A 27,075-nucleotide genomic window follows, 5' to 3' on the forward strand; every position below is an offset into this window, starting at 1 on the left:
GGTTCACTGTTTTCAAAAATGCTGCAAGCGTCCCTTAATATATGCGACATTAGGGATTAAGTTGCGCGAGAATTGTGACGATTCTCTCTGACCAATCAGCAGTCGTCACTAGTTTAGCATATTCCGCCCGCTTGTTGGCCTCGATAGAACCAACATTTAATCGGGCCAGAAAAAAGGTGAAAAAGTAGCCCCGGGCCAAAACTAGGCCAAGTGGAAGCGCAACCAAAAACGGGCCCCGCACGGCTCGGCACGCTTAAAGCGAGCTCCGCGCTGCAGTGTGAATACGCCATTACACCCTCATTCACGATGTCTCCAGCTGTCGTCAGACGGTACAAACAGGAGTCCACTTCACGCAAACATGAATCATTATAGCCTAATAGAAGTCAGGGAACTTCTTCCTCAGCTAATGTCCAGCAGCTACCTTCATACCCGGCCACAGTCAGGCTCCTTATCATGTACATACATTTCTGCCTCACTGCACAAATCTCTGTCTGACTCTCGATTCATTCCTTCATCAGATTCCCTCGCAATCACGTAGGGTAAGGTCCTACGTTCATTTACAAGGCTTGTTCTATTCCCGGTAAGCAACTCGCTCACCTCTACTCACGTATTTTCTCGCATCATCTTATTATCAACATTTACTATTCCGAGAGGGTTCACCTTTCCTAGCCTTCTCCTCCTCTTTGAAGTCATCGCATCACACTAATGGCAAAGTATTAAGAATAGTAATTCCCTGGAGGAGAGTACTGAAGGACCGGTGGGCCGGAGCTTTACCGTCTAATAACGACCGGCAGAAACCGGTCAAGCTCGTAGCTTCTCCGCATCGAGCTCAATGCGACTACTTTCTCGGCCTCACCCCTCGTCTCAGCAGAATCCATGCCACCCAGTAAGGTGAGTCCTTCGTCAAGTGGTCCGATCTTAATACAAGATACATCTGTACAAAGGAGGCTAGGCATCACTGGTGTTTCCCTCACTTCATGCCCATTATGGAAAAACCCAATAATCACAGCGGGCGGTAACCCATTGAATAATAAACATATGCAAGCACATGACATACAACACATTGGGCAAATAGTAAACAACAATATCATAACTCCGTTCAGTGTTGATGGAACATTTTAATCTGAATAAATCCCTCTTCCTCTCCTATATGCAATTACAATCAAATATTAAAAACTTAACATCAAAAGGTGTAAAGATAGGTTGTCATGAACACCTTGATATGAACCTAAAAAGACTTGCAAACAAGAAAGGAATGATTTCAGGTATACAGTTGCAAGAAAAAGTGACCCCTTTGGAACTACCTCGATTTCTGCATTGGTCATAAAATGTGTTCTGATCTCCATCTAAGTCTCAACAACAGACAAACACAGTCTGCTTAAGCTAAAACCACACAAACAATTAGCGTAATTTCCGGACTATAAGGCGCACCTGAATCTAAGCCACAGCAGCTAAATTGAATGATGTGTACATATAGAAGCCGCACTGGACTATAAGCCGCAGGTGTTTTAATGTTTCATTACCATATGTAAGGGTTCGTGCACAGAGGGGATTGTCGGGAAAGAGATGGCTGTTTGAGGAAGCTCCCATTTATTAACATTTCAACAAACAAGTTGCATATTTGCATAACGTATTCAAGTGTTAGCATTTAGTGCAATAGTAGCTACAGAACATGTGCTGTGTAAACTGTACTGTATCACATAGCGTTTCAGACACACACACTTTTCAACTTTCAAACTTAAACGGTGCGCTCCCAGCGCACGTACCGGCAGTGATCTACAGCAGTGGTTTTCAACCAGTGGTACGGGGACAAACTGTCTCACTCTCGTAATGTCTGTCTGTCTTGCTCTCGTTCTGTCTCTCGTACCACTCTCGGTTCCACTTTTACTTTTGCGCGCTACCTGTCTCACTCTTTTCCGGCCTCCAGCTTTTCCTGCTGGAGCCCGCCGCTTAAAGGTGGGGGGCGCGGACCGGCCATAGAGCCCATAGAGTTAAAGGTGGTGGACTGTAACCTGTCAAATCCATAGATTTAGGAGGTCCCCTAGTGGCCGTTAGCTGTAACAATCCATAGATTAGCCGCACCGTTATATAAGCCGCAGGGTCGAAAAATGGGAAAAAAGGCGCGGCTTATAGTCCAAAAATTACGGTATATGTTTTTATGTTTTTATTGAACACACCATGTAAACATTCACAGTGCAGGGTGGAACAAGTATGTGAACCCTTGGATTGAATAACTGGTTGACCCTCCTTTGGCAGCAATAACCTCAGACAAACGTTTCCTATAGTTGCATATCAGACCTGCACAACGGTCAGGAGGACTTTTGGACCATTCCTCACAAAAGTGTTTTAGTTCAGCAATATTCTTGGGATGTCTGGTGTGAATCGCTCTCTTGAGGTCATGCCACAGCATCTCAATTGGGTTGAGGTCAGGACTCTGACTGGGCCACTCCAGAAGGAATATTTTCTTCTGTTGAAGCCATTCTGTTGTTGATTTACTTCTGTGCTTTGGGTCGTTGTCCTGTTGCATCACCCATCTTCTGTTGAGCTTCAATTGGTGGACAGATGGCCTTAAGTTCTCCAGAAAAATGTCTTGAGAAACTTGAGAATTGATGGCAATCTGTCCAGGCCCTGAGGCAGCAAAGCAGCCCCACACCATGATGCTCCCTCCACCATACTTCACAGTTGGGATGAGGTTTTGATGTTGGTGTGCTGTGCCTTTTTTTCTCCACACATAGCGTTGTGTGTTCCTTCCAAACAACTCAACTTTGGTTTCATCAGTCCACAGAATATTTTGCCAGTAGTGCTGTGGAACATCCAGGTGCTCTTTTGCAAACTTCAAACGTGCAGCAATGTTTTTTCTGGACAGCAGTGGCTTCCTCCATTTTATTACCAACTTATGCAGAAATCCAGGTTCCAAAGGGTTCACAAACTTTTTCTTGCAACTGTATAAATAAACTTCTCCTCACCTCAACCGCCAATACTAATCTGCAGTCACAGAAAAGATGGGAGAAGGACTCACCCTCACCCCAGTTGAGTGGGACAGAATCTGGTCGAACTCAACTTCAATCTCTAAGTGTGTCCGGTTTAGAGTAATACAGTTAAAAACCCTTCACGGAGCATCACACCCTGTAGACTCAAACAGATAGATCAAACGCTCTCGGGCCTCTGCTGGCATGGCTGTGTGGAAGTGGGTACCCTTCTACATTGTCTTTGGTCCTGTCTGTCCGGCTGTAACATCTCTATGGGACGTAGTTGGAGATACTCTCGCTGAGATCCTGAACATAGAGACACTCTTAACTCCAGCTACATGCTTGCTGGGATCCCCGCTCAATGGCATAACATTAACATTTGCAAGTAAACGTATAGCCCTAGCATGCCTTTCAACTAAACGCCTCGTTCTTATGAACTGGAAAGTCAGAAAGCCCAACTGCTTAAATTTCAATAGATGGCCGGAGGACTTCCTAAACATCTTAAGAATGGAAGAAGCTGCTTTCTCCCTGTTATATTTGGTTAAGCCAGACAACAGGATTTGGGATAAGATAAGAGCTTTCCTCAAACCATCTCGGCTTTCAACAATAAATATAATAATATATATTAATAAATAAAGAGAAATGAGCTATGAAGAAACAGAAAAATAACGGTAATAATAAGTGAAATTTAAATAGGTGGATTAATCATAAAAGGAACAGATGTGTGTGTGTGTGTGTGTGTGTGTGTGTGTGTGTGTGTGTGTGTGTGTGTGTGTGTGTGTGTGTGTATTTATTTACCTATTAAACAATGAAGTGTACCTATATTATGAAGCAAATCATGTATAAATACAACGCCATATGCATACATCAAATGTCACTGACACTGTAATCCCCCTGCCCCCCACCCTTCATGTTATGTCCTGTCCTACATGTGATGTGTGTGAGCCATGTCCTTGTCCGTGTGTTTTTGTCTTTTGAAAATGTTTAATCAAATATAAACGTTAAAGTGGTCCGATGTTAATGTTTGATCCACTTTCCTCCTTTTTGGGGTTCCCTATATGCTCACGGCTGCATCCCCCCTTTTAGATATACCATTTCAGGATCGGGGTCTAATCGCCAAAGACTTAACATTTATCATGACACGTGTCAATAAATGTTCTTTAAACGAAATGAAGTCTCTCCTGATTGAAATATATATATACACTACTTTTAAATGTCATAAGAGCAGGAAGCATGGCACAGTGAAAGACTTGTAGTGATGTACATGAGGATACCTCGTCTGAAGGAATGTTCACTGATCATGCAGAACTTGGCTCTGGTATAGCTGCTCACAATTCATTGAACCTGAACATTAAAAGCAAAAATAACTACTTAAATAATTGAATTTGTATTCAAAGTATTTGCTGCTACTTTGGTTATATTGTTCATGTACATTTACAACTACATGTATTTATTTACAATGGATCCAACAAAAGGATTTGCTCATTTGTTTCACATTATACCATGATGTGCGTCAGGGCTAGTTCTCATGCTGATAATCATGAATGCTAGTTCTAATCCCACTTTAGAATGTTGAATTTGAAACAACACAAATGGAGCCAATGTTATTGGGACCCTACCTCGTGAAACACGAAGGAGCAGAGCCCGGGGAACCACTTGAGGATGTTGGTGTCACCAGGGGCGGACTGGGAGGGAAAAGTGGCCCGGGGATTAATTGACAGACAGGCCCACTTAATGCGCGACATGTATCGGCCGGCCGGCGACGAAAGTATGTTACTTAATAAAAATGTTATTTTGGAGCATTATTCATATAGTAATCACATTACCTGAGCCCTTGAGTTGCCTAGAGCTAAAATAGTTACAGCATATATTTAGTGATTTGAATGTTAACAGATCATTGATGCAATAACATTTTGACCCAATTTGCCTGACTTGACGCATGGAATAAAAAATGCGTAGGAAGCATCCTCAATGTGGGTGAGACAATTAAACAGGGGGGGTGGGCATGTGGTGGAACTCACCTCCTCTAGGGGGGTCCGGGGGTAAGCTCACCCAGGAAGATTTTTTTTGTAATTGTTGAAGTTAAATGCATCAATCTGGTGCACTTTGAGAGCAACATTAGGGACTAAATCCATGGATACATTTCTCAACACCCCCATGAAACAGAACTCTAAACAGATTGACTTTTTCTTTCAACATTTATTTGAACAGCAAGTGGAGGTAAAAGTGACTGCACCCAAAACAATAAACCTGCTAGCTAACTAGCCTAAACTCAGTAACAGAATGTGGACAACACGTTCTTCTTCACAGCCGCGGGACCTCTGAGTCAGACATCACTTCGCCCTTTTCTATCCATCTCCCCTATGCAAGCCCCTCCCTCTGAACCCAGGGCTCGCTGCAATACTGTATACTGTACACAAACTATACAAAAATGCCTTTACGCTTTGGGGCTTGTTTATCCATCTGTAAGCAACTGCCAGCTACAGTAGGTCTCCGGAGTGGCCGGAACACTTACAAATGTGGGCCGGTAGGATTTAGGCAAAGAAAAAAAAGAAAAATGTTGGGCCCTCCGGCCCACGCACAGCACCGGCCCACCGGGAACACTCCCGGTATTCCCAATGGCCAGTCCGCCCATGGGTGTCATCATCGAGGGTGTTGTAGTGCTGCGAGAGCTGAAAAACTGCAAATGGATGGGCAGCACTGCTTGGACTGACCACACACTCCAGGTGGAACTAAAGTCTGATTTAACACTTGATTATATCTCACATCATTCATCCATATCTGTAGAGTAACAGTAAAGGTATTAAATACATGTAGTGGAGTAGAAGTACACAGTAGCATGTGGGCTGATTCATTTGGGGTGGATTCTGAAGATTTAATGGACTCTGGATCATTTGAATTGGACAGATTGGTTATTCATGTGAGAATAAATTGTCCACAGTAGAGGTTATAATGTTCATCTGGTGCTCTCTATATCCAATGGTCACAGCACTGCTCAGGTAGTCAAAATCAGCCCACAGGGGGTACAAATGTTGGCATTTTCTGGTTCAAACTGCCTTCTTTGATTCAGAAATGGACTCGGCATCCTCAATATCCCCCAAAACCACTCCAAAAGTGTCCAAATTGGTCAAACATTGTCTGCATATGTTAATTACAACTTCTGCTAATTGTGCAAATGTCCCAACATATGCAAATTAGCATCTATAACTATATATAACGTTGGAGTACTCAACATCTCAGGGTTCATTAAACTGGCAACTACACTATTAGACAATTAGAGTGTGTGTGTGTGTGTGTGTGTGTGTGTGTGTGTGTGTGTGTGTGTGTGTGTGTGTGTGTGTGTGTGTGTGTGTGTATATATATAATAAAACATGTAGAAGTAGAAACGTATGGAGAAGTTTTCAGAACAGGAAGTGCACTGACTTCTTTTATGAAGGCTTCATTTTTAGAGCAATGGCGCCCCCTTTTGGAGAATGTGTGTATGACATTTTTCTGTTGATCATTTAAATCTGACCTGTCATTTGACACACTTTATAAAAGCTTTTGCAATATATCTTAACTGGTCTGTGAATACAAAAATGGTTTGGATGATATTAAATAATAACACATTTTTATTTCCTTTAAATATTGTGCCTATATATTTATCTATAGCAGCAGAAAACGACTGCCTGCAGTTCCTCAGTCTGGCAGCAGGGGGCAGTCTAGGATCAGGGACTAGCAGAGGCACTAAGTTGGATCTATTCATTAATTAACGCACACATTACATTTGATCTTTAACTTGTTTTAATATGAGCTGCTCTTTCTGCACGTGATGGACACAAATCTGATTTAATATTAGAAATACTAATAAATTATAATAATTTTAAGGTTTAAGGTTTTTTTGTTTAATTCAATTTGTATTTATTTTCCCATATAGAATGTGTTGTAACTTTAATTTAATTTGATAAAATACTGGGTTTATTTTTTTTATATGCATTTTTTTGTTACATTCAATTTCTAATTATACTTATTTTATTTATTTATTTATTTTATGTGATGCAATTCGTTTTGTAAAAATGAAGGTATTCAAAAAAGTTACATTTAATTATTGTTATTTTAGGATAAATCAACTGTGTGTTTGTGTGTGTGTGTGTGTGTGTGTGTGTGTGTGTGTGTGTGTGTGTGTGTGTGTGTGTGTGTGTGTGTTTGTGTGTGTGTGTGTGTGTGTGTGTGTGTGTGTGTGTGTGTGTGTGTGTGTGTGTGTGTGTGTGTGTGTGTGTGTGTGTGTGTGTGTGTGTGTGTGTGTGTGTGTGTGTGTGTGTGTGTGTGTGTGTGTGTGTGTGTGTGTGTGTGTGTGGTGTGTGGGTGGGTGTGTGTGGGGTCATGAATAAAGAAGACAGTCTATTGAAGGCAGTGTGAATACCATGACAACTCTCAGCAGCCTCACATGTATTTCCAGCAGTGTGTGTGTGTGTGTGTGTGTGTGTGTGTGTGTGTGTGTGTGTGTGTGTGTGTGTGTGTGTGTGTGTGTGTGTCCATTATAAAGTGTTCAGGGGGAATAAATGTGGAGGCTGTGAGGTCTTTGTTGCCGTCGGCTCGACGTGCGTTTGTTTGCAGAGTTCGACCACCCAGCAGGACACACACACACACACACACACACACACACACACACACACACACACACACACACACACACACACACACACACACACACACACGCACACACACACACACACACTCACACGCTTAAACCAACCCTTTAATAATCGTACAAACTCTGCTTTAAAAGTTGTTTAGAAAAGATTTTCCATACATTTCCGTCACTTATTTTATCACCTACTCGACAAGCGCTTTGAGCACCAGGAAAAGCGCTTTATAAATGTAATGTATTATTATTATTATTACTCCCATATTTACCATTTAAGCCTTATTCCTTATTACAACCTGACGCCATGTGTTGGTGCTGTCACATTTTCCCACTCAGTTTGAGTGGTTTTGAGTCAATATAGCACAAAAGAAGAAGGCTGGCCAGTGTTCTTAAATCAAGAAACCTGTTAACATGTCTTGACTTCCTCTGAAGACAGCACATGTCTGTAAAGGAAAGTGGTTACGAGGCTAGAAACCTCAAAAGTAGAGTTTTTTGCTTATTGAGTTTACAGCTGATTTCTATTTAACTCCTGCAGTGAACGCTTTTTAAATAAACATAGGAGCTATAATTATGGAACATGGTGACACGTGAGTATAGTTTACTAAGCAACAAGATAAAACATAAAACATCTTCTGAGTGGTTGGACATTGCTAATGGTGTTCCTCAAGGTTCTGTTTTAGGTCCACTTTTATTCTCCATATATATCAACAGCTTAGGTGAAAATGTGAATGAAGCTACTTTATATTTTTATGCGGATGATACCGTGATGTACTGTGCAGGTCCCTCCATTCAGGAGGCTGGTGTTAAATTACAGGCTGTTTTTAACATTATTCAGACCTCAGCTTTCTGAGCTTAAAGGTGGGGTAGGTAAGTTTCAGAAACCGGCTCGAGATACACTTTTTGTTATACTCCATGGAATGCTCTTAACATCCCGATAGCAATGAATATCTGAAGTGCTTTGACAAAAAATCCATAAAAAAATGTCATCTGTGGAAGCCGTAATACTGTAAAAACTACAACCTTGCCGCCCTGTCTGTCAGCCTTCCATCTCGGGCACGCACAAATGTATCTCGTGCCCTCATTGGGCGTGCCGTCACTGGGCGTGCATTGCAGCAGTACTTCAATGACTCGCCAGCAACAGGCGGCCACTTTCACCATGGCAGAGTTAGGTTCAACATCGTCTGCTGGTCGCAAAAGAAAAAATGTAACGGAGCAAATTAAGAACATAAAGAAAGTGGAAACTAGGAGGAGTCAAACCAGAGTCAATATCGGAGTTGCTTTGGCTGTGTAGTATTGCTAACCTAGATGTGTTTAGCTTTGCCTGATATGTAACGTTACTGCAGCCTGCTCTCGCGGAGGAGGTGCTCTGTAAGGAAGTCTGAAGGAAGGGGCGGATTCTTTTTGGCTGTGTACTTTCACATTTTAGTGCACTCGAGCCGGTTTCTGAAACTTACCAACCCCACCTTTAAGCTTCTTTTAAATTCTTATAAAACCAAGGTAATGCTCTTTTCTAAAGCTAAAAAGACTACAGACACTGCTTTGGATATGGTTACTATGCAAGGACAAGTACTCAAAGTGGTTACCTGTTATAAATACCTTGGTATCTGGCTTGATGATTGTCTTACTTTTAAACTTCAGGTCATTAATCTGCTTAAAAATCTGAGGGTTAGACTAGGTTTCTTTTTCAGAAACAAGTCCTGTTTCTCGCTTGAGGCCAGGAAAAGGCTCTTTGACCTTTTGACCTGTGCTGGACTATGGTGATCTGATCTATATGAATGCACCTGCCCATTGCCTGGAAAAGTTAGATGCCGCGTATCACAGTGCTCTGAGATTTGTTACTAACTGTAAAGCACTTACTCATCACTGTACCCTGTATGCCAGGGCAGGTCTGCCTTCACTAACTGTACGGAGGCTTGAATAAAGATGTTAATTAGTTGTATTGGATGGTGTGTGTGTGTGTGTGTGTGTGTGTGTGTGTGTGTGTGTGTGTGTGTGTGTGTGTGTGTGTGTGTGTGTGTGTGTGTTAGCATTACTATACTTGTGGGGACCTAAATATGTTTACACAGTCACGTGTGGGGACTCGCCTTCCTTATGGGGACAAAATGAATCATTCATTTTAGGGTGAAGACTTGGTTAAGGTTAAAATAAGTCTCCAGGAAATGCATGTAAGTCAATGTAAGGTCCCCTGAAGTGATGTGTGTGTGTGTGTGTGTCTGTGTGTGTGTGTGTGTGTGTGTGTGTGTGTGTGTGTGTGTGTGTGTGTGTGTGTGTGTGTGTGTGTGTGTGTGTGTGTGTGTGTGTGAGAGAGTATCAGTGAGTCCATCAGCTGGAGTGTAAACAGTCCCTTAATCCTCACAACACACACCCATCCTAGATGTTGGTCTTTCCTTCATGTTGTATCTATTTGTAAAAGATGAATACACAGGACTATATAAAATACAGAGGCCCTTTACTTATTTATTCATTTTGATGTACATTTTGGGTTTTCTTATACTTATTTTTAGGCAAATGTACGCCCAAAGAATTCAGCATTTTATCTCTATCGTGGTTTAGTCATGCAGTTAAGGGTTTAAAAAACACCTTAAGGAGCTTTACAAGTGCAATTAAAAGACAGTTAATTAGGGGATTCAAATCCTTAATTTGTTCTTGTAAAAATGTGTATTTGCATATTTAAAAAATGTGTTTTATTGAACTTAATCTCATGTTTTAATTTGACCACTTTTATACATTTTTCGTGTAATTTTGCACGTTTGAAAAGTGCTATAGATTTGATTATGAAGCCTATTTCTGGTACGATGATGAATGCTGCATAAATAGATCCCCCTTATGTTAAAGCATACTCATATTCATTCCACTTTATATAAATGTTGTTGCAATCAATCAATGTTTCAATCTTTTTTTTCTGGAGTTCTGGACACATCTGAAGAGTAAACTAACCGGAAGTGGATCAGTGACTAATATGCAAATTAGTCTCCTCTCTGCTCCTAATCCTCCATCATTAAAACATCTCTCCTCCCCGAAGATCATCTCTCTTGATCCAGGGTCTCTATTTCACACACTGGACCCACACACACGCACACACACACACACACACACACACACACACACACACACACACACACACACACACACACACACACACACACACACACACACACACACACACACACACACACACACACACACACACACACACACACACACACACACACACACACACACACACACACACACACACACACACACACACACACACACACACACCTTAAAGCTCGGAGCTCAGCCTCCCTAATGTCTTGCTTCATGTGTTTCTCCAGCTGAGTCCTCTCCGGTTCTCCGGACCCTCTCATGGACCCTCTCAGTCCGCTTTATGCTCCTCTTCAACGGGCAGCAGAGACTGATCCACCGCGGGACTAAAAACCTGGAACTTTACCGCCTTTTTTCCCTTCCTTCCTTCCTTGCGTGCGTGAAAATGTCTTTTGGCACAAAAACGGGTTTCTCCGTGCGGGACATCCTGGATCTACCGGACCGAACCGGGAGATACGGATCCGGAACCGAGGAGGCAGAGGAGGAGGAACCGGAGGAGGGACCGGTGGAGGTGCCCAGGATGGAGACCGGGCAGAAACTGGGATTTAGCGGCAGGTGGAGCCGAGGATCCGGTAACCTGCACTTCTCATGTAAGAACACTAATTCCTGTTTTAAATAAATATAAAACAGCTAATATAATGAGATCTTTATTTTATGGTTTATTAATTTTTATTCAGTATAAATTAAATTTCTGACTCTAAAATCATGAATAAGACGGACTTTTGATTTTGCGTAATGTTCAAATCAATACTTAAAGGTAATACAAATCGATATATGCCCCATTTCAAATACTTTGTTCACAAATAATACGTTTTATTACTATAACACTTATACAAAATTACAATTCATGTTAATTTAATCCTAATTTCCGCCCGGACAGCCTCACACATCCGTGCGTAACTGGACACACTTTGTCCCTTTTACGCCTTTCCCTGTCATTTGGCATTATATTCTTATTTTATCACAAATTAAATCACTTAATATGTTTTAATGTTGACTGCGGAGCTTTTAAATGGAGTTAAAGGTGATTGCTGATGTTCAGTTTCTGCAAGAGAGGAGCTGTCACATCTTTCAGACTCATGTTGAACTCAAATAGTCGTTTTGTGATTGGAGATGTTGGAAGCGATATCAAATGAGGACTTATATTACACATCGTTGCAAATTGAGGAAGATAGAATGATAAGGTATTCTGAATATTGATCATAACTTAAGGCATAGCCTACTCTGCTTGCTTTGAGCTGTTCAACAAGCTGAATAACAGATAAGATCAGAGCACCTTATTGTTTCAGCCTTATTGACCCAGAAGTGTGGATTTTAACCCAACAATCTCAACCTCAGCATTTGTGTAAAATGGTTTTAGAACAGCCAGAGGACCGAGAGTAATCAGATTACTTCCCCTGTCCTCCTGCAGTGCACGGGTTTTCCTTAGAGAACCGAAAGGGGGGTAAATCTCCGGATCTCTCCACGGATGAGTCCCCGGACGCGGCACGGCATGCGGCGAGCGGCGGCGGCGGCGCGGCGCAGAAGGGACGCAGCAGGAAGCGGCGCGTCCTCTTCTCCAAAGCGCAGACCTTCGAGCTGGAGCGGCGCTTCCGGCAGCAGAGATACCTGTCCGCGCCGGAGAGAGAGCACCTGGCCGGGCTCATCCGCCTCACCCCCAACCAGGTGATTAGACAAGGGGATATATATATATATATATATATATATATATATATATATATATATATATATACATATATATATTATTGAGCATTAAAAGTACAAAATATATAATTACAGAAGGGACAGAAACATAATGCTCAATTTCAGTTTTCTATTTAAAATTTCCTTTGCATTATTATTTTATTTTTGTATTTATTTATATTTGTTTATTATTAACATCCTCTGCACGTGCCAAGCAGGGAGACCCGGGTATATATATTTTACATTTTTGTATTATTATTATTTCATTTCTTTTTTCTTTTACTAAATTTTTTATTCTTTCCTTTTTACATTTTTTTATTTAGATTTTTTTCATTTTTTATTATTACTTTATTGTTTATTATTATTTTTAAATGATTATTATTTCATTATTTGTATAATAAAAAAATTGTTAATTTTGTTTTTAATAATAATTTTTATTTTATTTATTTATATTTATGTATTATTATCATCCTCGTGCACGCACCGAGCAGGGAGACCCGGGCATATATTTTAATTATTATAAAACGTATGTATTATCATCTCTCTGCAGGTGAAGATCTGGTTCCAGAACCACCGCTACAAGATGAAGCGCGCAGAGCACCTGGAGCCGCTGCTGCCCGCGCGCCGCGTCTCCATCCCGCTGCTCGTGCGCGACGGGAAGCCCTGCGAGCGGATCTCAGACCTGCAGGTGAGAGAAGTAGTACAAATACTTTGTTACTTTACTTAAGTACATTTTTCTGGTATCAATACTTTACTCCACTACTTATTTTTCGACGACTTTTTACTTTGACTTCTTACATTTTGAACCCAAATACCTGTACTTTCTACTTCTTACATGTTGAACACAAATACCTGTACTTTCTACTTCTTACATGTTGAACACAAATACCTGTACTTTCTACTTCTTACATGTTGAACACAAATACCTGTACTTTCTACTTCTCTCATTTTCCAAACAGGCTGGTTCCTTTAGTCTGAATGTGTGTTTGGTGGCGTGATCATGATTATTTAGAGTCATTGCGTGCCTATTGATTTGAACACGATCCGTGTATCCATCATTTCCTGGTCTTCTCTAAAGAAGAGGGACCAATGAAAACGTTGTCATGTTGCCGTTGGTCACCATGGAAACATTCATTAGCTAACAATGACATTATTGTTCTATTAATATAAAGGGAGGTCAGGTACTCTTTAAAACAGCTGCTAGTTATGGGTACTAGCAGCATGGCTAAAAAAATGTATTAGTCAATTTATTGAACATGTTAGAAACAAAACAAATAATAATAATAATTATAATAAAAATAAATAAAAAAACGTTCAAGGTATACAAAATAAAATTCTGATCAGTGTCCTTCACATGCTGATATCCAAGAGAGGGAGTTCCACAGTCACAAGATGGAGGAATAGAAAGCAGTATTCAATGTTTACTTCAGATTAGCTCCACGTCAGAAATGAGCATGCTTGTCATATGTCTCTCTCCATAGAGGCTGAATCATCATGTTAATCACATAGCTATCATATGCCTCAAACAGTCCTGATGCTCTTCTAGGTAATCACACATCCTGTCATGTTCACAGCTACAGTTGATAACTTTGTTAGCATGTTGCTCTCATATTGGAAGAGGACATTCACTATCTTCCCAACAACAAGTATCTGTACTTCTACTTGAGTAAAGGTGTGTATCCCCCCCTCTCTCTCAGATGAAGCCCTGGCTTTCTGACCTGGAGGTGTCTCTCCGCTCCGGCCTCAGCCTCCCTCTGTGCACCTTCTCCCCGCTGCTGCACCCCGGGTACGGCCCCGAGCACCCCGGGGTGACGCAGCTCGCACACATGTACCACTGGAGCTGGTGAACACAGTGCTGGGACACGATGCCTGAAACACTCAGAAGAGCATGTGTAGAGAGTTCATGTTGGGCCTTATTTATGAGTTTTCAAGAAGGGTTTAAAGAAACAAAAAGGACTTGATAGGCCTACTTGATAAAAACCCAGTTGGAAAGATTGAGAACAATGCCACCTTTTTTTTAAATATTGTTTGGTTTATTTGAGGATCTGTTTTCCTTCTAGAAATATCAGTATTTTCCGTAAGGATGCCAAAACCCTAAATCTAATACTAAAGATAAATCGATGAATAGTTTTCATTCTTCCTTCCTATTTAAATCACCTTTATTTAAGTGTTCCCCCTTTTCTGTCTCACAGGTTGGGACAAGGGGTTTTATTTATAGGTCTTATCACAGAAAAACATCTAAGATAAAAAAAATGAAATGGAGAACGAAGTCCACTCATGTTCGGCCTTTAAGTTATTTTAAATCAAATTATGTTTAAATGCACAAAAGGACTTTAAACCCTGTCAGAAAACTGGTTTGTTTTATCCAACGCTTTTTTTCTCTGTAGAAAAATGTGTATTTTCCAGAAAGGATGACAATATTAAATATAAGTATTAAATGCAAATGACTTTTTGACCGTTCCTGGTTCAGTTCTCATTCTTATTTCCAATTTAAATGACCTTTACAAGACGGTTTCCCCTTAAAAAATACTATGGCTTTTCAGTCTCACGCAGATTGGGACAGGATAAAGATATAAAATCCAAGTCCACTCATTTTCGGTCAAATGATGTTTAAATTGGCAGAATCGGACTTAATAAACGCTTAAAACCCAATTAAAAAACAGAAAATACCATATTTTTTAGATGCAGTTTGGTTTATTCAATGATTTGTTTTCCCCAGAATAATCAGTATTATAGAAAAATCTAAATGTGAGTTTTTTTTATGCACTTTTGAGGTTCAGTTTTCAGTCTTCCTTCCAATCGTAAGGAGCTTTATTTAACAGTGTTTCCCCTTCGGCCTCACGCGGTGACAAACATCAGAAATTAAATAGTTAAAATTGACCGTTGACGTCCACTCTACTGGGCCGTAAAACTGTTGATTAAATCATTTTAAAAGCTCCTTATTTAATGATAAATGGATCTATTTTAGAGCTTGGTTCTTGTCAGGGTGTTTTCCAGATACGGATGAGTGACTTGGAACAAAGCTAAAGTCTCCATGTTAATATCAAAGGTAATGCATTGTTAAAACTCACAGTTTTTTGATGAGTTTTCAGGCTTTATTCTGATTTAAATGACTTTACGGGTCATTTAATGGAGAATTCCCTTTTTCTGTCCCACACAAGCTGCAGAGTGGATTTTCATTCTTTCCCTAAAACTAAACTCCTTTCTTGATTAATATCTGGGTGGAGAAGAAGTCGAACTAAAGATACGTTTTATGGGTTTTTGGGGGATTTCTGTTGTTGTTGTTGTTGTTGACACTTTTACCGGGAGGAAATGTTTCCGTGTGTTTTATAAATCTATTTATAATGATGAATGTTGACTTGTTTTGTATTGAACTGCATATTTATAATGGTGAATAAAACCTGAAGCACGTGTGACTGGTTTCATTATTCTTACATTTATTTTAATTGTTTATTTCGTGCATTTCTTGTTTTGTTTCAACGCTTTTCTCAACAAATTGATTGTTGTTCGGGGCGGTTCGGCTTCATAAAACAAGGTTACATTTCCTGTCATGCTGCTATAATATTTCTACAGTAATGAAGCTCAGCGCAAGTTCTTTCAGGAAGACTGGTATACATCGACCCCGCAGCTGCTTATAATCAGCTCATCACGGGCTTCCTGCTAACCTCTTACATTCACCTCAATCTCAGCAGCCAATCAGCGAGCTGCCGCCTAACTTTAAAATGGTTCTCCTCTCTCCTGCAGTCAGCTGTGATTCCAGGTCTTCATGCTGCCGCCCGCCTCCTTTCATCACATCCAGAGCCAGGAGAGCTAATCCAAGGACCTCATCACACCTCCTCTTCATCCCATCTCCTCATCAAATCCAGATCTTCATCATCATCACCAGTGTCTAGACCCCGGGGGGTTCTCTATATGCTCACGGCTGCATTTCCCCCTTTAGATATACGATTTCAGGATCGGGGTCTAATCGCCAAAGACTTAACATTTATCAAACGGCACGTGTCAATGAATGTTCAAACTAAATGAAGTCCCTCCTGATTGAACTACTGCAGGAAAGGTTCATATTGGTCGTCTAAAAGTATCTAGTTGGACTTTATATTTAAGCTGTTTCCTGTGAGGAGATTTGGAAAACTGAACAGGAGAGAACATTCACAGATGAAACATGAAAAACATTTTTTTTGATAAAACTAATTATTGAAACTAAAGTTGACTTTTTTTCTTTTCAGAGAAGAAAACACAGACGAATGAAATCACTGAGTTTCTAAATACTGAACTGTTTTTACTCTCTCTTCATTATAAACTTTTTACAAATGTTTAAATCTTTAATGTTTGAACATAGTGAGGGGATCACAAACTGCTTCAACAAGCAGTTTCTTTCACAAAGATTCCATAATAGTGTTGAATCAAATTAAATCAGAGGCGCTCAGCATTTAGGAAACAAAGGGTAACAGCATCTCCTGTCCGAGAAATATATAACACAGAGTAAGGACCACATTTTGATTGGAGGAGGAAGAGGAGGAGGAAGAGGAGGAGGAAGAGGAGACACAACATGAATGCAAGGAGGCAAAAAGAAACCTCAAAACATGTCAAATAACCACAAAAAAACACAATATTACTTCTAAAAATTATAAAACTACTACAAATAGAAAACAGAAAAGACACATAGACACAAAGCAACATCTGTCCTCTAAAGATCTCAAAGAGACTCAAAACGACTGCAAAGAGAAATAGAAAACAACAAGAGGCTTAAAATAAGTGCAACCGACACAAACACAGCTGCAGAGAGACGAAAGTAGAGTTTACAAACAGCTCTAAATGACTACAGAGACACAACACTGACCAGAGAAGCTCTCAAAGAGTCACCACTTCTACAACGAGTCAGAAAACCATCACAAAGCAACACGATGCAGCTCCAAGGAAGCTCAGAATACGTTTACAAAGACCGGAAGCTCCTAACAAAGAGACACAAGCTACCGTGAACAGGAGGTGTGTCAGTGAACTAGAAAACTCTGTACATGTCTATAGAGGGGATCATATTCTGGAGATGGAGCAACAGTGGTCTGGACTTGGTGTTATTTACTTCATTCTTAATATCTACGATGCTCTTTTGGGTTTCCATTCAAACATCAGACAGGATTAAAACATCTTCACAGACGAGTTCATCCACAGAAAGAAAACCAGCTCCTTACTGAGAGAGAGAGAGAGAGAGGAGAAAGACCCCCCTCTGTGTGTGTGTGTGTGTGTGTGTGTGTGTGTGTGTGTGTGTGTGTGTGTGTGTGTGTGTGTGTGTGTGTGTGTGTGTGGTCTCTGTGTTCAGTGAAAAAAAAGGGGACAGATATGGCCTCACTTCCCCAGCTGATCACGTACATAAAGACCTTTTTATTTATATATGACACGTTTTCTAAAATATATGTTTAAATATGCAAATAAGGGTTTATCTTACTAAATATCTACTTATTTGCATATATTTCCAGAACAAAAATGTGAACAAACCTAGGATAAAGCCAGGTTGAAATTCTTGTGACATTTTGTGGACATATTAGTCCAAAGTTGTTGTTCATCTTTCAGCCAGTAGGGGGCAGCAGAAGCTTGGTCAACACATGCTTTAGAATGTATATACACACACACACACGCACACGCACACACACACACACACACACACACGCGCGCACACACACACACAGACACACACACACACACACACACACACACACACACACACACACACACACACACAACACAGACACACATCATATAATGCTCATTGTAGATTTTATCAAACAAGCAGGAATATTCAGGGGACTATTTATATCCGCGGATTAATCCACATGTGGTGCTCCAGTGAGTATGTGTGGCTGCGGGAAGTGTGTGTGTGTGTGTGTGTGTGTGTGTGTGTGTGTGTGTGTGTGTGTGTGTGTGTGTGTGTGTGTGTGTGTGTGTGTGTGTGTGTGTGTGTGTGTGTGTGTGTGTGTGTGTATGTGTGTGTGTGTGTGTGTGTGTGTGTGTGTGTGTGTGTGTTTACAGTGCACTTATTTATTAAAGTAAACAGTATTTCTGCTGTTTACCGTTTCCTGCTTTCTACCGGCACCTTATGATTTCATTTAAATGCACTACTTCCTTTACTTATTTAAATTCTTTATCAGTTTTTATGTCTTAAGTTAGTTATGATGTGCATCTACAGTAAAGCCTTTGAATCTTTAACATTTAGATAATCACTCACCTGAAGAAGAGGAGGAGGTCACGTGGTGTGATGAAGAGGATTTTCAGCATCAGGTGTTTTTACTATGCAGTCTTTTATCTTGTATCCCTGCATCTGTAAACTCAGGTGCATTACAGGTACAGTCAGGTTCTTTAAGAGTGTATCGCCCCCTAGAGGCCTGGACTGGAAATACAGCTGGAAACACAGGTCTAAATAAATAAGATTTATAATTACATAACTGATTTTATAATGAAAGAAAATACTCTTAAAAGTCCTGCAAATAAACCATACTGAAGTGAAAACATAAAATTTAAGCAACATTTATTTAAAATAAAAGTGTTGATTGTGCAGTAAACCCACGTTACTGATGAAAACTCGACAGCAGGAAGCTCTGTTTTGATTGATTTTTTATGTAGAATATACAATCTTCCTCCAGTGACAAACAAAAAGTAAAACATTTGATCGTAAAAAAAAAGAAACACACAAACCTGAGGGTGGTGCTGTCGAGCTGCAGTGTATTAACACACACACACTTTAAGAAACACACACGCTAACACACAAATAATCGCACGCGTCATTCAACAGCAGAAAACTGGCAAAATGGGGTTCTGCTCAACAGATGAAGCGCTGACTGAACCGGAGGACCAACCTGAAAGCTGACAGGATGTTGATCAGGGGATTTGAAAGGTCTATAGCCACCTAGCCAGGTTTTCTAGCCTCTCCTCGATGTGCCATTCTTAGAGCTTCCTCTATGACGCTCTGATGCACTCTCCAAGCACGCTGAAGAGCACGTAAGTCAAATCAAACAGTATCACTCTCTCTCTTGCCTCATACCTGATCCCAGGATATCACCACAGCTCCACTAAATGTGCAACACCTCCCTTGGCTCTGACACAAACTGTATGTTGTTTACAAAGTGAGAGCCAGGGCAAAGAGAGGTGTTAAACCCAACAAAGCGTTGTGTTGTCAGTGTGTTGGAGATAGAGAGAGAAACACAACTCATTATAACATTGATTACAAGTACTCTTTTTATTTGGATTATATTTCATTAAAGCCGTAGGAAAAAAAGGAGAAATATATTCCATTAGGACTTAAGCTAATTAAAACATCCTAAGATACTGGAGGCATTTCAGCTTTAGGAATACATACAGAGTAAAAAGTGAGTATAGTAAATATATTGTATACTATTGATCAGATATATAGAGCATGTGCAGCAGTTACAGCAGGCAGGACAGGTATATATATATACTGTAGGTATAAGTACACGCTATGCTAATTATAAGACATTATATGAATCATTAATTGAAAAACGAGATAAAAGCCATTATTAAAGTTATTAAATCGACAATAGGGTGAATGATTTTCCCAGAGAACACAATTAACAAAAACATTTTATGGATTATTTTACAATTTAGATATTTTATGAATTCAACCCAACACTTGTATGTTTGAACATGTGCAGCAGTTACAGTGAGAAGTGAAGGTATAAGGTGTGAGTACAAGTACTGCTAATATTGAGATGTTATCCAGAGACTGTAGACTATAGATCAGATCCAGTATAACTATGTATGGGGATGTGAGAGCATACTTAAAGGACGTTCAGTCAGAAAGGAATGAATATAATAAGCTGTGTTTCCTATCATATGGAGGTGAGTTTCTGAAGTGTGTCGTCTGTGTGCGGGGGAGGGGCCTAACTCTCTCTCTTTCTCTTTGTGCGGGGGGCGGGGCCTAACTCTCTCTGTGTGCGGGGGGCGGGGACTAACTCTCTCTCTCTGTGCGGGGGGCGGGGCCTAACAGACACGCTGCAGCGGCATGCACACAGATTTTTAAGAGTAATAGTACCATTAAAAACGAAGTGTTAAGAGAGTGAAATGTTGCTTTACGAATTTCAAAAATTGATGCTGTCCCCTTGATTCCAATTTCAGATTCTTGTGTTTGCCTAACTGAATTATTTTATAGAGAGAAAACATTTTGACTAAAACTTGACTAAAATGTAATGATTTTTCATCGACTAAAACTGGACTAAAAATATGAAGGATAGAAAGGACTAAAATGAATAACCATTTTCGTCTAAAGACTAAGACTAAATCAAAAATAGCTGCCAAAATGAACACTGCTCAGGTGTTCTCAGTCATCAGAAATGTTCCAATGATCTCATGGTTCTCCTGTTTTCTCCTGTAACATATGAGGAGGTGATGTTTGACAGCATGGACTCTGAGGGGAGTTGATGTTGTTGATCAGTCACACAGAGGCAGAAGCCCCTCCATCGTTTACATAGTTCACCTCATCTTCATCTTCATCATTCTGCTCCTGTCAGCATGGAACAGAGACATGGTAAAAACACAGAGCAGAGCTGGAAAGTAACTAAGTACATTTACTCAGTTTTCTACTTCAGTACATATTTGAAGGACTTGACTTGACTATCATCAGTTAATGCTACTTTACACTTTAACTGCTCCTTGTTTTGGAGCTTCATGTTGAACTCTTTACTCGTCTACATCCATTCATCTTTATTACACATTCTTGATTTAACATCTTTTATATTCCTGTTTTTTATTTTGTATTTATTTCATTCTTAAATTGAGCAGAAATCTCCATCTATGATGTATTACATGACAAATATAACTAGTTCAGCTACCCAGTAGTATGCAAGTCATTTTAATAAACCATTCATTGCAAATGGAAGTGATACACATTAAAACATCACTTATTATAATCACATATTATATTATTACATTCTGCATCATCACTACTTTCAATGTAGGCATATTTGTATTATTAATTATATTTATATATTAGAGTATTTTTACATTGTAGTATTGCTACTTTTACAAGTACAATATCTCAGTACTTCCTTTAGTGCCTTGCTCAAGGGACCCACAGAGATACTTCATTTCAACACAACATGCACACTTTACTCCTTTGTTGAATCTTCTGCCTGTCTTATAATCAAAGTTAAATTAAAATAATAAATATAACAAGCTATTATTTTATATTTAAACTCACCAGGTTTTTTTTCATCTGTTTTTTGCCCCCTGAAAAAAACAAACAGACAAACATGTTGACTTCAGCTTCCACGGTTTCCTTTGTCTTTTCTCTTGAATCTATGAACCCTCACCTTTAGCTCTGGTCCAGATGTGGACTGTAACCACGGTGATGATGAGAGCTGCTAACCCCACAGACACCAGGATGACCCACCACACAGCTGGAGAGAGAGAAGTCCCAAGAGTGAAATATAGAGGTTTTTAGCTGTTAATGTATTTCTTCTGTTCAGTCTCTACCTGCTCCTTCTGGATGTTTGCAGTCTGCTCCTGTTCCTTTGTGGTTTTCAGATGTCCATTCATGAATTGGTGGTGTTCCAGTTGTTGTAGCATCACCTTCAGGAATAAAACAACATCATGCAAAAAAATGTAGTTAATTTTTTTTTTTTTTATTCATAAACCAAATGAGAAAATGATAAAAAACCACAAATCCCCAAAAAGCATTATCTGTGATTAAATGTGTGAGAAGTGATTTGAAACAACTCATTATATTCTAACCTGGTTTCTCAATTTACATTACATTATTACATTACATTACATTTAGCTGAGGCTTTTATCCAAAGCGACTTACAATAAGTGCATTCGACCAGGAAGATACAACCTTTAAGAAAACAGAATCATATAAGTCCATCAGGTTTCATAGAGCCAAACATTTCAAGTGCTACTCAACTGGCATTTAGAAAGCCAGCCCTTTATTAGTATGTAAGTGCTTTGTTAGTAATTCTATCGCTCGAAGTGGAGTCTAAAGAGATGAGTTTTCAGTCTGAAGAAGATGTGTAAGCTATCTGCTGTCCTGATTTCAATGGGGAGCTCATTCCACCATTTTGGAGCCAGGATAGCAAACCCACGTGTTTCTGCTGACGGGAACTTGGGTCCCCCTCGCAGTGCGGGTGCAGCGAGCTGTTTGGCTGATGCAGAGCGGAGTGCACGTGCTGGGGTGTACGGTTTAACCATGTCCTGGATGTAGGAAGGGCCAGATCCATTCACAGCATGGTACGCAAGTACCAGTGTCTTGAAGTGGATTCTAGCAGTTACTGGAAGCCAGTGAAGGGAGCGGAGGAGCGGTGTGGTGTGGGAGAATTTGGGAAGGTTGAAGACCAGACGAGCCGCTGCATTCTGGATGAGCTGCAGAGGTCGGATGGCACATGCAGGTAGACCAGCCAGGAGGGAGTTGCAGTAGTCTAGGCGTGAGATGACGAGAGCCTGGACCAGAATCTGCGCTGATGTCTGGGTCAGCTGGGGACGTATCCTCCTGATGTTGTAAAGCGTGTATCTGCAGCAGCGGGTTGTAGCAGCGATGTTTGCAGTGAAGGACAATTTGTTATCTAGGGTCACACCCAGAGTCCTTGCAGTCTGAGTCGGGGAAACAACAGAGGTGCCGATGTTGATTGTTAGGTCAAGAGTGGGACAATCTTTTCCCGGAAGGAAGAGCAGTTCAGTCTTGTCAAGGTTGAGCTTGAGGTGATGAGCAGACATCCACCGAGAGATGTCTGCTAGGCAAGCAGAGATGCGTGCGACGACCTGGGTCTCTGAGCGGGGAAAGGACAGAATTAGTTGGGTGTCATCAGCGTAGCAGTGGTATGAAAAACCATGCGGGCTAATGACAGACCCGAGCGAGTTTGTGTACAGGGAGAAGAGGAGGGGACCAAGAACCGAGCCCTGAGGGACCCCTGTAGTTAGTTTAATTTAGAGCTTCTCTTTTTATCAGAACCATCTGTCTCTTCACATTTCAGAAACTCATTCAATCCATGATAAATGTGAGATGTTGTAAATGTGTTGTTTCAGTATATTCTAATAACAAGACTGTTAGAAGTGATTTTAAAAAGCTTAACATGTTCTCACCTGAGGACTGAGGGCTGAAGGGAAACAGATGAACTTCTCCTGTGTAACCATGAGTTACATTACAAGTAAACAACTCAGACCTTGGTGTGTAACTAAAGAGAGAAGTCTGAAATGTCACAGAGGCAGAGCAGAGAGACTGTGATGTCTTTATCTCTCTGTGATCTTTATCCACATCTCGACCCAGAAGCAGCCACTTCACTGAGTGTCTACACCACATATATGTCGACACAGAGCAGGTTAACGTCACCTCATCATTGTCCTGATGTTCAGTCACTGAAGATGGAGATATTGAGAGAGAAAGACAACAAGAGTAACATTAACTTCATCACTGTAATCATCATTATTATTTTAATATTTCAGTATATTGCTCTATAGAGACAGTTTGAAACATCATGATGTAAATACTCACTGGAAACAACAGACAGATCAACATAAGAGTCTTCTCCTTCTTGTTCTCCTGATCTGATCTGTGTGCAGAGGTAACCTCCAGCATCCTCCTCTGTGACCTTCTTTATAACCAGAGAACATTTCTCTGTAACTCTCAGTCTGTCTGATTTAGCTTTGGCTGCTTTGTGAATCTGTCCGTCTTCAAACAGCGTCACTAAGCTTCCTGAATCAGTGAAGGTCCAGGTAGTTCTCTCACACTTATCCTGATCATCTATCACATCGTCAAAAGGCAAAGTGACTTCATCTCCAGCTCTGACAGTGGGGTAGTAATGTTTCACAGCTGCAGCTGTTGGGGAAAAAGCAGAAATAAATATAGTCGTCATAAATGCTGACAGAATAATGATGTATTATATAAAAAGGTAAAGAGTTAGAGTTCTGGTTGATCTGTTTAATGAATCTTTTAACGACACATTAAAACCAGAGTTAATTACAGATCCACATCACTAACTGAAGTGTTCATAGTGAGTGTGACGATCACTTTAAAGAATATTGCTATGTGGGTTTTAGTGAGCTAGAGTTCACTAAAGTCACCACGTTACAAACACAACTCATCACTCTCAGTTAAAGGAACAGTACGTAGTAAAGTACCGTTAGTGATATTAAAGCTGTTTTATTTCATGTACTTGGTAAATGGTGAATGGACTGTATTTATAAAGAGCTTCATCCAGTCTCTCACCCCCTCAAAGAGCTTTACATACAACAAGTCACCCATTCAGTTCATACAGAGCAATGTGCCCCTTGCTCACTGAAGGGGTTAGAGACATTTCCCTTTCATCATTATGCTTTGAATGTTTGTCTTATTACTAAAAGGCTTTAGAGGAAACTCTTAACTATTTATTTTAGTGAGTCACACTACGCTTTAAAAGATGTTAGTTTAAGTCTCTCTTATCTGCTGTCAGATATCACGTGCATGTCTATATATGGCATGACGTTGGTTCACAGCTGAGGGTGTGATTAGACAGGAAGCGGTAGAGTCTTTTGACCGTGTTCTTTTTGTTCTTTTTTGATACGGAGAACTTTTAGTTACTTTGAAGCGAGGAAGTTTGTCTTCATGTTTGTATGCAGCCTTGATCAAAGAATAAACCTGATGTGATCCAACGCTACAACGATCTCTGCAAAGTTAGTTATGAAGCAAAGAGAGGCGCGTCATAACCCACACCCCGATAGAGGAAAGTGGATATTAAATGTAGAAACGGATTCAAACTCCACGACAGAAGGTATCATTCACACACCGTTCCCCATTGGGAGAGACTTGGGGTTCAGCATCTTGCCCAAGGATACATCGATTTCAATTGAGAGACGCCCTCACTAGCTTTCACTAACAGTCGTAAACAGTGTGTGTTCTCTGCATCCTCACCTGGAAAGTGGAGCAGCAGCATCAGGAATGAAGACATCATGATCCTTCTGAATTCAGACATCGTGCTTCTCTCTCGGTCTCTGGCTCTCGACTGTCAGAGTCTCTCCCCGGCTGCTTCTTTAACAAGATCTCAGTATCTACTTCCTGTGATAATGAAGAGTCACTTCCTCATCCATCTCTCCTCTGATGACTGTTGGGTTAATGTGTGATATTAGCTTTTAATCTCTCTTGTTTTTGTTTAAATGCCCCTTCGATTCTATTCGCTCTAACGGTCAGAAAGAGATGTCAATCACCAAAATCGACCAATGGGTTTCAGAGAAACGGTAAAACCCCCATTTCCACCCAAACCACCTCAGAGGTGGAGTTTCTTTTGCTAAATCTGTCTAAAAAGGTCAAATGTCACTTGTTTTGCATCAATCTTGATACAGGGTACTTATTATATGTTGTACTTTGGATTCCTAAAGCTTTTAGTCTACTAACCCATCATCCAAGGTTAGTTTTCACTATAAGTAAACAAGAATCTTTGGTTCAATCTGAATTCAATCTGAATTTTCTTTAAAATAAAAAACATATTGATTCTGACTTTTCAACATCCAACTCACAGGTTTATCATTACTTTGAGAAAAAAGATTATTAATGTAACCCTTTTAGAAGGGAAGATATGGTCATTTGTTCTGGGAATGTCATTTTTGAGCCTGAGACCTGAAAAACAGGCTCAGGGTTAAACTACATCACAATTCAACAGAGTTTTGATCTCAGCAAGTTCTCTTTTTAACGTGTCATATCAAACAGGCCCGGCCTCAGCCTCTCAGCGACTTTGTTTGTTTCCTGCTGTCGCTATATCCTGTGATAAATGAGAAGTCACTTCCTCATCCATCTCTCCTCTGATGGCTGTGGAGTTCATGTGTGAGATTAGCTTTTAAATCTCTTTTTTTTTTTGTTGTTATAGAAAGGAGGGAAAAAAGTGTAACGTCTAACTTTTGTGTTTGATGCATTTCTTGTGTTTGGTTATTCAGAGAGACGGTAACTGAAGGCCTTCTTCATCAGCAACACAACACAGGAAGTTGAGCATGTAAAGACGGCTAGTTTTAATGCATGTTAACAACATGGTGGTTCCTCTTTGTATCTCTGCAGATTTATTTTGACTTTTTCTGAGAACTGAAGAAGCGTTTCTGTGAGGAAGTGGTTAACAGCAGCAGCAGAGCTCTGCAGGTTTGACCCTCTGATGCCGAACACATAACCATCAGAAACATTAATAAACGTGTTAGCATCTTGACAGAAGGATACAGAGTCTGACGCAGATCTGCTAAAAGGGGTTCCTTATTCCTGACCTGGGTGTGACTTTCGGATAAACAGTTCAAAATGGGTTTGAATCCGACTTAAAGGACAGGAAACACTTTGTTTCTATAGGTAACGACCAGAGATGGGGTCGTTACTCAAAAAAAGGAATATATTACCTATTACTTTAAAAACAAGTAATATATTACTTTACTTTGTTACTCTCTACATAAAGTAACTCATTACTTAACTCGTTTCTTTACATTACCTTTGCACACACATTTGTGTATAAAGTTTAGACACATGAAAGAGACCCTATTGTGCTTTTGGGGGTTTTCCCTCTCCTGTAGTTTGTTATAAAGGTTTGTACTCATGTAACTGGTCTGCAAAGACTACAATCTCTGTGCTTTTCAGAAAGTTTCAGGAACAAAGATTCTCTCTCTTTTTGATCCATTTCTATAAAAACCTGTCTGAAAATGAGCTGATCAGATTTTGGCCACTTTGTGATGTCATAACGATGTTTTGGCTTGAGTAACCATTAGCCA

At 40.2% G+C, this 27,075-nt stretch overlaps 2 protein-coding genes across 2 annotated transcripts; one reads left to right on the forward strand and one right to left on the reverse strand.

Moving 5' to 3' along the window:
- Nucleotides 1-11,068: 11,068 nt before the first annotated feature.
- On the forward strand, nt 11,069-14,213 carry nkx2.2b (NK2 homeobox 2b; the record flags this gene model as incomplete). Its single annotated transcript, XM_079645124.1, has 4 exons — nt 11,069-11,273; nt 12,095-12,348; nt 12,917-13,054; nt 14,091-14,213. The coding sequence occupies 4 exons, from the start codon at nt 11,069-11,071 to the stop codon at nt 14,211-14,213; spliced, it is 720 nt and encodes a 239-aa protein (XP_079501250.1).
- Nucleotides 14,214-19,575: 5,362 nt separating this feature from the next.
- On the reverse strand, nt 19,576-25,769 carry LOC307014263 (uncharacterized protein). Its single transcript, XM_079642138.1, has 7 exons — nt 25,253-25,769; nt 23,858-24,181; nt 23,449-23,721; nt 21,847-21,942; nt 21,684-21,770; nt 21,572-21,600; nt 19,576-20,875 (listed from the first exon to the last, which is right to left on the reverse strand). Exons 1-7 carry the CDS (start codon nt 25,311-25,313, stop codon nt 20,807-20,809), a joined length of 939 nt encoding a protein of 312 aa, XP_079498264.1. The 5' UTR covers nt 25,314-25,769; the 3' UTR covers nt 19,576-20,806.
- Nucleotides 25,770-27,075: the final 1,306 nt, after the last annotated feature.

This window comes from Notothenia rossii (assembly GCF_949606895.1).
Source record: "Notothenia rossii genome assembly, chromosome: 8".
In the NCBI taxonomy this organism is placed as follows: domain Eukaryota; kingdom Metazoa; phylum Chordata; class Actinopteri; order Perciformes; family Nototheniidae; genus Notothenia; species Notothenia rossii.

What these genes read in the sequence shown, in the direction of transcription:
- LOC307014263 (XM_079642138.1), bottom strand. Translation starts at nt 25,313, where the DNA reads ATGTCTGAATTCAGAAGGATCATGATGTCTTCATTCCTGATGCTGCTG. An exon ending in CAAACATCCAGAAGGAGCAG is followed by an intron (nt 21,771 to 21,846) that starts GTAGAGACTGAA and finishes CTCTCTCTCCAG; the next exon opens with CTGTGTGGTGGGTCATCCTG. An exon ending in AACAGATGAAAAAAAACCTG is followed by an intron (nt 20,876 to 21,571) that starts GTGAGTTTAAAT and finishes CCATGCTGACAG; the next exon opens with GAGCAGAATGATGAAGATGA.